Source organism: Perna viridis, chromosome 12 (genome assembly GCF_037379345.1).
Source record: "Perna viridis isolate PV_CMFRI_1.1 ecotype Kerala chromosome 12, ASM3737934v1, whole genome shotgun sequence".
Lineage (NCBI taxonomy): Eukaryota > Metazoa > Mollusca > Bivalvia > Mytilida > Mytilidae > Perna > Perna viridis.
Window position 1 is genome coordinate 24,139,702 of NC_142456.1, and position 12,798 is coordinate 24,152,499.

A 12,798-nucleotide genomic window follows, 5' to 3' on the forward strand; every position below is an offset into this window, starting at 1 on the left:
TAAAATACACCCTTGGTTGAGTAATTGGATGGGTTGAGCTTATGAGTAATTCAATCATACAACACCTTTGCCTAGTGTGAATGAAAGTTACAAAGCTACCACAGAAAAAGTTGTTTTTCTTTAAAGGATGCAAAGTGATGTTGTATGTGACTTGCACTTATATTATATCTGGATGAGCTGAAAAAAAAATGAGAATTGAAAAGATGCTATTTGGATAATTAGCTGATATACGATGGAGACCAGTTTCTTTGGAGTAACTATTATCTATATGGGTGAGGGCCTCCCAAAATGTTATTACATCCTGAGTCTGATCCCTTTGCTGTACTTTCAAGCAAATAAATATGTTAGAACTAAAACTATTATCTCTGCTTTTTTAAGGTGTCCTCTTGCATACATTCACCTAAAAACTGGTGGTAGTATTTACTATTTTGTATTTAGGTTCATTTGTTATGTTTCACATATCATTTCATATCTATATCCATATCCATTCTTTTTTTTATCTCAAGATGTTTACGAAAAATTCACCTAAACTTTGCAAAACAAAATAAAGAAAAGCTACTTATCTCCCCTTTTTATTGCACCATACTTCATTTACTTATTAACATACAATATATAAATAATGAACACTTACAACATCACAAAATTCATTCTATGAAAAATGTTTGTAAAATTTTCATGAAAAAATATGACTATTCATGTCTGACACTTAATGAATGTCAAAAAATGTAGAGAATGGCACTTCAGGCATCTTTTTCTCATTATGTTTTAAAATGACGTTAATATAAATGTGTCTGTTTAAGACAACTAACATTATTGTTTAAATGAATGTGTTAATATTCTTTACAGATCCATGGTACATAACAAAATTAAAATAAGATTGATGTTTTTTTTTTATTTCTTCTTCTTTGGTTTGACATCAGTTTTTTGTTGTTCCGATGATTCAACTGTTTCTACTGGTTTTTGCCACACTAGGTTCATTCTTCTGAACATTGGCCATGGAGGCAAGGTTAGCTGAAAAGAGAAAAAAAATGAAAATGTACATTTAATAGAGTTACGGTTCTTCCATTTTTAGTTCTTAACTTTTTTAAATGAAAAATGTGTCAATTTTGTTCTTCCTTTTTTAGTTTTTTATGTTTTTTTTTCAGAATAAACTAGATATGTGAGATAATTGAATTCATATCTGCATATGATGACAAACCTTCTGTTAAGTTTCATAAAAAAATGAATTAAATAGTTTAGTAGTAGTTGAATAAACATTGTACATGTATAATATGGATGGACAGATGGACATGGTAATTTCTGTACACTCCCCCCCCCCCAAAAAAAAAAACACTATTTGTTGAGGATTAATCAAAGAGAAAGAATCATGCTCATACACTTAACCATGAGAATAGTACATTGTACTAACAAAAGTGAAAAAACTAATTATTAAGTGTCAGTCTCCGTAAGAATCAGGCAGGGGGTAAAACATGGTATTAAAAAAACACCATTTAATTGCACCACAGAATCAAGAAAATAAGAGAAGATTTTCCATATCATGTTGGTAAACTGAGTATTAATTTCATTGAAATGCACTGAAAATAAATATTCCAACTGCAGATAACTCTGTACAAAATAACATCCTATGGAAAATTTTTGAACAATGCCAGTGATGCAGAGATCAAATAGTTGCCATCAACGGTAAGTGAAATTATATTGTCAGATCAGTGGGTTTTGACATGCATTTTTTCTAATTTTCACATTTTGCCTGATTCTTTCAAATACTTAAGCTTAAACCAAACATACATGTAATTATAACATTTCACAAACAACACAAGTACATGTATGGTACTGTAACAATTACATGTATAATAACAGTAGAATATTTATGATCATGAGAACCGAAAAAATGTCAAGATTTAACAACTGCAGTTCCGAAAACAAACTAAGTCTTAAATAATAAATTGATATTTTCAAAAGACTTCTCAATTTTGTGAATAGGGGATTTATATTTCTAATCATCAGTGATGTCAAATTAGGTTAACATCATAAGAGAAAGATGTGATGTTCTGGCAGAAAAAGGCAGAGGGTAAACTCAAAGAATTTATTTCACATGTGATTTGTCAAAATTTCTTATAATAATAGGGTTTAATTTCAATTAAAAGGCCTGTGAATGAACAGTCAAACATGACACATCAGATTACAATGCAATCATTAAAAGTGTATTCATGTAAACATAAAATAAAATGGTAATGGTACTGTACATGTATGGAGTTGTGAAAAGGGCTTAGTGGTCAAATGGAGATAATTATATTAATATTAAATTCGTTTTTAAAGATATTCCCATAAGAGAGATGAAAAGTTAGTTTGTTTTTAGCAAAGTCCAAATAAAAGGTTAGATGTACATCTAAACTGAAAAAAAGGACTTTAAACCAGAGTTTAGACAAGTTTTCAGATTCCCCAGATATTGTTTTAAGACAAGTTTTCAGATTATCCAGATTTTGTTTTAAGACAAGTTTTAAGATTCCCCAGGTATTGTTTTAAGACAAGTTTTAAGATTCCCCAGGTATTGTTTTAAGAAAAGTTTTCAGATTCTCCAGATTTTGTTTTAAGACAAGTTTTCAGATTTTCAAGGTAATGTTTTAAGACAAGTTTCGCTGTACTGTACTTTTGGTACATGTATATTTTTGGTTAAAATCCTAATTTCCAGTATTAGGCTTTTGTTAGACCTTGCTTCAAGACCTTTAAGAAATGACTGTTATATTTTTCCGGTCTATGAATAAATATCCTCAATCATGTGGTGCACACTAAATACATTTTTGTAACCTATGTAGCAAGTTATTTTCAAGTGTGCACCACAGGCATTTCAAGTTATTTCACATAGACCGAAAAAATAAAACAGTAATTCCTTTTAATTTAATTTATATATCAAAATTCAACAAGTAAATCATTAAAAATTTTTCTGATGTCACAGTCATTACAAAATTTAGTCTATGAGATGACAGACAAGATTTTTTATCCAATCAGAATCCATGTTACTTGTGATGTTTGTAGTTTCTAAAAAAAACACTTTGTAATTATTGTCTTCATTTGGAAAGGGAGTTAGTGCTGTTACATGTACTTTAATAGAGCTACATGTATGACTTACCAAACAGGATAAAATAAATCCAGCTATCAATATATACATAGTCTGTGAAAACTGTTGACAGATATATCCCCATATAAATCCTACTACCTAAGAAAAATGGTAAGAAAGAAGTACATTTATGTAAAAAGTGTTAAAATATTAATTCAATACAAAAAGTATTAAAAAAAAACATTCTGTACAAGAATTTCAACAAAGATAAGTTAGAACTTGCTAAGTACATGTATGTAACAAGTCTCCTTTGTAATTAACTTCACGAACATTCCCAACAAATAATTCAAAATTTTTGTTCATGTGAAATACATGTACACCATTCACTTTTAAGATATTTTTCTATACACAAAAAATACATATTTCAAATAATTCAAAATTTTTGTTCATGTGAAATACATGTACATCATTCACTTTTAAGATATTTTTCTATACACAAAAAATACATATTTCTGTGTGACTATAGTTTTGAGTTACAACATAATAATGTAAAGAATAGAAACTGGCACAGGTACGGGGTATATTTACATGTACATGTATTTATAGCTACAATGTACATGCATAACAAACATATTTATACAGGTTATTTTTTTTTATTTTCAGTAATGTCAAGTGTCTCTACTCATACCAAAGTCTACAACAGGACAAGCAGTGTCAAACAATTATACCATATTACAACTAAAATGTCTGCAGTCATAAAAATGCAAATTATGAGACTGCTAACATGGCTACATGTGATGTACAAAAATGCATTGCAGGACACAGTTGGATACAACCACAGAGGCCAAACCCTGAAGTTAGTAGGGTTAAATTCAAGCTTGATATAGCTTATAATTTTGACTGAGTTTAATATTTGACACAGGAAAGAATTTGATCAGAATAGGAGTGGCCACATATTTCTCAATAAGCTAAACTTCTTTTGGGGGATATGGAATTTTCATTATCTGTACACCAAGAAAATCCTTGTTTCAGGCCTGCCATTCCTTATCATTTCAAGTCACAACCACAAAGTTAATACCAGTAATCCTTTTGCACCTTGTAGTACAATTTCAAAGAGATCAAATCAGTTGCACTTAACTCATTGTCCAGACATCATGAAAATGCATGTTTCTGGCCCCTAATTTTATAAATAGTTCAAGTAATAACCCCCAACACACCAGGTATTCCACCTTGTGGTATACTTTCATACAGATCTACACACTGATTCTCAAATTATTGTTCAGACATGAAATATCTACAGATGGGTGACATTAACAGCATGACACCATTATTATATTTATACAGCCACAAATTTTAGTGGTCATGTAAGAACGTTCACACGCATTTGTACACGTACAAATGCAGGTGAAAGGAGAACAAGCTTATAATGAATAAAAAGGACGATTATTTTTAATATAACCTTACCCCAAATACCAGAATAATAACTTGAAATAATCTCTCTGCCTTCTTTTGACCATCAAAATCCTGTAAATGAAAAAACGACAGTTAACAAATTTAACATAGAGTTTATTAAATCCTTGTCCTCACTTAAGAATAAGAAGCCAAGTTCTCCAACCATACATGTAGTCAAGATAATATTCTCTGATTTGGGATTTTTGTATCACACATAATATAATTTTTTATGTATCAATCTGAAGAGGAAACTATTTTTCTCAATAAACTTTGCAACCAATATGTAAATAGGAAATGGTATGAAAATAATCTTACCTGTATACATGTACATTTTGTACATATGTTAAATTCTTCCAAATTTAACAGGAAGAAATCATCAAATATAGATAGTATTGATACAATACTTTATAATGTTTACTGTTACTGTTCTCTTTGAGCAGTTTAATGCATTTATTTTATGTATATTTACAAGTGATAAACAGTCACCAGGGTTCTCCATGGCCTCTTTTTGCATGGCGCTGTACCATGTATTACTTTCATTGTGCCATGAATTCAAAACGAGCGCCACATGTTCATATGGCGTGCGCCATGTATTCAAATTTGCGTCATGGATTGCAAATCGGCACTGTATTTCCCAATTTCTCTTGTTTATTAATCACCTATACCTGTCATAAATCTATATGATTGGCATATGTGTTTATTCTAACGGTAATTTCAATGTTCTGGTTGGTAATTTACAGGGGATTAATGTGTCAGGGAGAGAAACATGTGTAAACACATCTTGGATCTGTCAAATTTACAATTATCAACATTGGCAAAATCACTAAGATTAAAAAAAGCTGAATGATTTCTACTCTTTTTTTTAAATTTACGAAATTTGAAAACTGTTCATTTAATAAAATATAGAAAGTATAAAGAGTTTAATTCAATTTGATAAAGATTGGTGTCATCGGAGAGGGAAGAAAACGATCTTAATTTACACAACGTCTAAAGGATCTCAGCAACTATCTGACAGAGAAAAGCAGTTCTATTTGCCTAACTTTTATGAAAATGTGATGGATCGACTCCCAAAAGTTCTAAAGAATTGTTTAAAGACACAATTAAGATGAAAACAATGTTTTACTGTCTAAGTTCTTGTTGTTAAATTATAAAGAACTTGTTAAATGCATGTGGTTTAATGGCATCAACAAAATGACCACACCTACCATTGGTTTTAAAATCTCTAGAGCTGTGGACCTATGGTCAACCCTTGGGAAGGGAAAACTTGACCTTGTTATAATTGAAATCAGACAATACAGACAAAAAAAGTACCATTGTTGATTTCTATGTTGAAGCTTTGAAGCTTGTGCTATTAAATATGTCACATTCAATCTAATCATGCTTTTTTGGCAAGTTATTTTCTGTGTGAAAGGACCTACCAGTTTCTCTAGACCTATGGTCAAGCCTTATAGAAAACTTTACCTTGTTATGATTGAAATAGACAATACGGACAGAAAAAAATACTATTGTTGGTTTCTATGTTGTAGCTTGTGCTATTAAATACGGTATGTCACATTCAACCTTATACTTTTTTGGCAAGTTATTTTCTGCACGAAAGGACACGCGTCAAGATTAAAATCTGTCCAACCAGAGAGTGAGCCATGTGTTCATTATGATCCCAAAGTTACTAACTGAAAATAACTTTTTGTTGTGACACATGTACATGAATATATATGCACATGACCGTCATGACTTAATGAATTTTTTTTTTAAATGAAGCTAATATATTAATGGTAGAGAAGTTTAAAATGGTAAAATAAAAGTTATGTACATGTATATGGTTCCAGTATTCAAATTTTATCCCAACTTCATAGTAAGCAGGAGCTTCTAAAAAAGTATTTTTTTCATACAGTAATACCCTGCTATTTCCAAGGACCAAAGCTAGTCCAGATAATCATGATGTTTGCTGAGGCCCTTTTTTAATCTGACATTTATGTCTCACTAACAAGGGAGGCAACCAAGCAAAATAAAAAATAGCCTCCCAAGACGGCAAGTCACAGCTAAACCTGAATTTGTAATTTATACTTCCTAAGAGTTTCCAGGAAGACTTGTCTCAAATTGATCATGGACTACATCATAAAAATGTATGGACCCAACATAATTATTAATATGACAGAGGAAGTACAAATGTACAAAAAATGTACATGTACATCATACTACATGTGTAGTAACTCAAGGAATTGATAGTAGACTATAGAGTCCTTGATCGAAATAAAGACCCATGAAAACCATCCATGGAAGTATACTACATGTACACATACCTTCTAAATAGTGTACAGCCATGGAAAGTTGACACTGGCCTGTAACCGAAAAGGAACAGCTGTTTGTGATTCCTGAACTGAAATAAACTTCCAAATTGAATTTCAATAAGTAGGAGATACTGAAGACTATTTATACTCACCATATGAAGCGGTACTTTCTTGAAAGCTGCAGGTAAAAATCTCTCTAAATCCATATTTACTGTGGGCGATATATATTGATACTATAAATGCGGTCTCTGAATTTCTGTCTTTTTTTTTTTGCTAACCGGAAGTTGTCGTGTCTTTTTGGGACACACTATAGGAAGCTTTAGGAAGTCGAACCGGGATCGTATATTCTTGTACATATTTTTGGGCATAAATTTTGTTTCACAGACCAAAGTTTGAAAAAAAAAATTAAATACGAATTTTTCGAAAATTAGTGTCATGTCTGCAATGATACATTCAATTTTCATTACCCATCCTTAAAGCAACTGTAATCAGAAAAAATCTACCGGGACATTTTGTTACACTCTTACTCTTATATTACACTACTTAATATACACTCACTGACTAATGTAGTCATTGTAATACCCCTGCCTCTTGTGGGACCTTGATATATATATATATACAAGTACAAATACAAATACTTTATTGACACAAACTCAATTACAGTGCATGGTTATTGCCTATTACAACAACAAATGTACATTACAGTGAATCATTAGAGATTTAAGATATAACATTATAATTGGTTAATATTTCTGTCATATTCAAAATTATTGGAGACTTATATCTCTAATTTTCAAGCAATTAAGTGTAAATGTGGACGACATTCTCAAAATAGTTTGTGATTTACTATTTAAAAAAAATATTGATTTTGGATCTAGTACTGTAATCTGTAAAGCCTGGAACCAAAGTATTTACTTTATCGATTAATTTTTATCTTTCTTGTTCATAATGAGAACAATGAAGTAAGAAATGTTCTTCATTTTCAACATGACTTAAATTGCATACCCTACACAAACGTTCTGAGAGGTACATTACTATGTCGTCCCTTTTCTATCATGAGATAATAGGAGCTTGTCCGCATTTTTGAAATAGCTGCATGTTGAGAAACGTTTACAACACTATCTACATATGTTGGTCTGTGTTCCATCTTATATGTGGTTCTGAAAAAAGTATAACTTTGAAGATTGAAGTATTTTAGAGTTTTGTACTTATTCTTCGTTTTTGTTTTACACTTTTAATTTCTCTTTTGAAAGTCATATTCTTATTGGAAATATGAATATCCAAGTCGATTTAGTAATTTTTTAGTGTTTTTTTCAAGTTGCATTGAAAATTTGATACAGCAATGTGCCTTCAGAAGAATAGATGTGATCTAAATAATTTATAACTGAAATATGAATTAGAGTTTTGAGAGGGAATCAGGCAAGTTCTACGTGTTATATCAAAATACATAAAATGTATTATGTTGTTTGGACATTTTTTAAGTAGCTTATAAAACAGACCATCTCGCCAAATGGTACTGAAGGCTTTTTTTTCAAATCAATGGAAGCAGCAAAAACATTTTTATGCTTTTGTTTGTAATTGTCAACTCCTGATTGTAAAGTAAATATATGGTCGGATGTTCGACTTGAACTTATCAAATTATTGTTATAAAAGGAGTCGAAATTCCTAAAATTCCCCTTTTTATGAAAAAATCATTATTGTCACATTGAAACTGAAAAATAATCGTCTGGAATTAGAAGATACATGTATGTTGCATACATCTATAATTAAAACACAAGTATCCGACATGTCTATTGTACACCGTGTATATGGCAAAAATTGTGTAACATTTTAGTTCATGTTGAGGTATTTTTTTTTCATGGGTGGCAATTTTTCACCTAACTTGACTTGGAAAAGTTCAAATATTTATTACTTATCTAATTAATTTGGAAGCTAAAACAGTATATTAATGTACCGTATCACACAAAAACTTGTTTAATCTACGGCCTTCTGAAAAAATGACAATAACGGGTGAAAGAAGAAATTCTGAAATTCTGAAAGCTTCCATTTTTACGATTTTATAGTAATTGTAACCTCAAAAAGAAAATCTAATCGCCTGAATTGATCAGATATGTTGGGTACATCATTATCTTAATTATGAATGCCTAGAATATAATTTCTGATGGTGTCGGTATGCAGGAAATGAGAATTCTGTTTGATACCGAGACCAGTTTTCTAGAGGTAGGGGTAATATTTTTAACTCTTTTTAAAATTCCGTTCTTGAAAATTAGTTTTTCGTGGTTTATTTATGTAGAAAATTAAATTATCTATCGAATGACACCAAATTTAAGACGTTTTAGTTGAGCAATAATTTGTAGAGTCGAACTTATTTGACTTTTTACGGAAAAATCGAAAATCCCATTTTTTGCATCTTTTGATAAATTCTGACTACGGAAACGGACAAAATTCATCAAGAGAACCCCAAAAGTAATAACAGTGATAATACTAAACAGAAAATACCAAATAAGCTATTATTTACTTAAGCATAAATACTCTAGGGGTTTTGCCATTGAAAAAATATGTCAATTTGAGCGATGTTTTGGTGGGGTAGGGGTACATGTTTTTTCACTTTACCCCAAACCCTAAGTGCTACCGCCAATTTCTTGGTACCATTGTAAAGTTGAGACATTGGTCTGCATGATGAACACAGTTCACAATTTGTTCACAAATTGATTCGGTAAAAGGAGGTACAAAGGTACCTAAAAATCACCATGATGAGGGGGGGAGGGAGTTCACAGTAGACCCTCCTAGCCCATGGACTACTGCACATTACCTTAGTATACTTTTCTAATTTATGAAGGTTTTGCGGATGTCAGAATATTTATTTTCAATTCCCTTGCCAAGATCAGAATATTTATTTTCTAGCAATTTGCAAAGTCAGGCCAGATTATTTTTTTCGTAAATAATCAGGGACAGATTATTTATTTTCAAAATCTGCCAGCCCCCCCCCTAAGAATCTAATGGTCGTCCCCTAAGTAGGATAAAGGATCAAATTAACGATACATGTCACTACAAATCAATACTGTACAAACTTCTCAGAATGTGACGACTATATTTGCTGCACTGCTCCATCGGATCAAATTGATACAGGGAAGATAATGTAAGCATAGAAATGTCTGAAAAATTCCCAGCGATGTTAGAACAGGTCTAGGGCACTGGACTATGTACAGGCGGTGTTGCCATAGATGTCACAGCGGTACGAGTTCCGCGGAGGAAACGACAAAAAAAAATTTGAAAAGCAAATGTTTTGGTCGTTACTCCCGCGGGAATCGAACTCGCACCGCTGTGACATCTATGGTAACACCGCCTGCACAAAGTCCAGCGCCCTAGACCATGCACTCGGCCAACTAGGCTATAAAATATAGCTTTCGCTGGCGGGGTCATTCCTCCTCGTACGATTAATCAAGGACTGATTCCTGCTTCCGACAAGGAGAGTTATGCATGGACATAAAAAAAAGAAGAGACATAATCTACACTTTTTTGCACAACTTTCAGAGACGATTCTGTGAACGAGGTTATATATTTGAAAAGTAGCTACACACTGATTTCATCAATTCTAAAGAATCTTTATGAATATTTTGACTGGCTCCTAGAAGAGCCTTATTAGTCATTGGACAAATTTAACGTTTTCTCGTCATTTTTCTACAGGTTGGGTTAATTACCCTTCCTCGAACAGGTTGTATTCCGTATACTACCTGTAACATTGTTAGGATGGCACCGTCTGATAATAGCTTGCCAGACAACCTCTAGCATTGTTAGGGATGGCACCAAGTCAGAAAATAGCTTGCTAGACAACCTCTAGCATTGCTAAACGAATTACTATTACAGCATATTGTTCTATATGTGCATAGTAAAACTGGTTCCACTGCGATGTTCAAATTAAGTTTTTTTTTTGCTCAGTTTAAAAGGCTTAGAATTATATGTAATTCTAAATAATACAATTTGCCCGGATTGGTCGTCTCTAAAGTATTTTTGCATCCAAAGAATATCGGCAAAAAGGTACCGAAGCGGCAACTGTGTGATGATTCGAATTAAAAAAAAACCAACAACAAAAAAAAAACAAAACAAAAAAACAAAACAAAACAAAACAAACAAACAAAAAAAAAAAACAAAAAAAAAAAAAAAAACAAAAAAAAAAAAAAAAAAAAAAAAAAAAAAAAAAAAAAAAAAGAAACAAAAAAAAATATTACCTACTAAACGTGAACACATGAAACTACTGAAACGACTAGAAGATGAGGGAAACAAAACCAAAACAAAACAAATCAAAGAAAAAACAAAACAAAACAAAAAATAAATTAGCACGGAAAAAAAAACAAAAAAAAACAGGAGTGACACCTGGTGACACATAGTACACGTGTCCTACAATATAGTAAGTATCCGGATGTAAACACAGTAAATAACTTGGGTGTTTCTAGAAAAGCGGAGGACGCTTACCCTACCGGTGCACCTGGTCCATGTTCCCAGTTTTTAGTGGAGTCCGAGTTGATCATTTACTTTTGTTACTTTGTATGCATGATTTCAGTTACTTTATGTTATTGTTGTGTATATCTGTTTTCCATGTCTGGTCTTTGTCCCTGGATTACATTCTTTTGATTACCGCTGTAACCTTGGTTCCCTTGATTACTATTGGAAATAGTGGTTGACAAAATGATATTAAGGTAACCAAAAAGTCATATCTTGTTTTTTTTGTAAAAAGGTGAATTTTTGCATTGTTTTGTCGGCAGACGCTTCAGCCTTGATTCTGGTACTTTTTGGAGTTTGATGTCGTATAGGAACGGATATACTTGATCCGAATTGACACAGGCAAAGTGCCACACATGATTATCATATAATTAATCAAATTTAGCTTTACTTCAAAATTGAACAAGAGTGGCAAACAGTCTGCTCCCATAAGTATTCCAGAGAGCTCTTCTCTAAACTCTATGTTTTGGAATTGATAACGGGGACAAAGTAATGTCTACTCAGATATCTTCGATTCATTTAAATCATAAGAATAAGAAAAAAAACTTTTGTTAACAAATTATGAACTGAATTGGTAAATGTTTGATAACCTATACCTCTATACCTGACTACAGATCTCTCTCATTATGAACTCTTGGATCGTTGTTCGGTGTATCCACATGCACCATAAAATCTGTTTTGTTCAACGTGTCGTCTTTCGTCTACCCCGGACTTGATTTTTTATGAGCAACTCGGCGGGTGTTTCTAAAAAGCAGAGGATGCTTACCCTACCGGTGCACCTGATCCATGTTCTCAGTTTTTAGTGGAGTCAGAGTTGCTCATTTGCTTTTGTTACATTGTATATATTATTTTGGTTAGTTGATGTTCTTTATTTTGTTTATTTGTTTTCCATATCTGGTCTTTGTCACTTGATTACATTCTTTAGATTTCCGCTAGAATCTTGGTACTCTAGATTACTCTTTCAAAGAACCTTCGTAAGTTCTGAATTAAATGAATACTAAAATCACGTTGAAAAAAGAACTTTCATTATTTATTTTGTTGTTGTTGACTTTTTAGAACAAATCATGTCAAATCAATGCAGTATATGTGAGCAACAGCAACAGACGTCTGTCCCCGTGATCTGGTGCCCAGAATGTGAGGAAGGTTTCTGTACGCCATGTATTCGACATCACAAACTGGCAAAAGCAACAAAGGAGCACAGTCCAATACCACATGATGATTATTGCAAGTTACCTCCCTTTATTTTAAATGTGAACGTGTTATGTCCTGATCAGGATTAGAAATATTTGTATTTTTGTAAGGATCATGATAAGTCAATGTGCATGAAATGTATTGCAACTACACACAAGAAGTTCAGATACACCGATTTTGAATGAAGTCAAAAAAAATTTCAAATCGTCAATGGCGTATGAAAATATCAGGTCTGAACTAAACGCAACGTGGAAGGCGTTTTCTTTAGCAGCAGAAAATCGCCAAGAACAACTTAACCGTTTAGAAGAAATG

General features: G+C 32.1%; 1 protein-coding gene across 1 annotated transcript; it reads right to left on the reverse strand.

Moving 5' to 3' along the window:
* Window positions 1-556: 556 nt before the first annotated feature.
* On the reverse strand, window positions 557-7,101 carry LOC148601765 (signal peptidase complex subunit 1-like). Its single transcript, XM_088556011.1, has 4 exons — window positions 6,948-7,101; window positions 4,520-4,579; window positions 3,128-3,214; window positions 557-1,011 (listed from the first exon to the last, which is right to left on the reverse strand). Exons 1-4 carry the CDS (start codon window positions 6,999-7,001, stop codon window positions 892-894), a joined length of 321 nt encoding a protein of 106 aa, XP_088412137.1. The 5' UTR covers window positions 7,002-7,101; the 3' UTR covers window positions 557-891.
* Between the last annotated feature and the right edge of the window lie 5,697 nt (window positions 7,102-12,798).

Excerpts from the sequence above, each read along its gene's own strand:
- LOC148601765 (XM_088556011.1), bottom strand. The coding sequence starts at position 7,001 with ATGGATTTAGAGAGATTTTTACCTGCAGCTTTCAAGAAAGTACCGCTT. Across the intron at positions 4,580-6,947 it reads AGAAAGTACCGCTTCATATG|GATTTTGATGGTCAAAAGAA; the intron begins GTGAGTATAAAT and ends TTTCATTTACAG. Across the intron at positions 1,012-3,127 it reads GATTTATTTTATCCTGTTTG|CTAACCTTGCCTCCATGGCC; the intron begins GTAAGTCATACA and ends TTCTCTTTTCAG.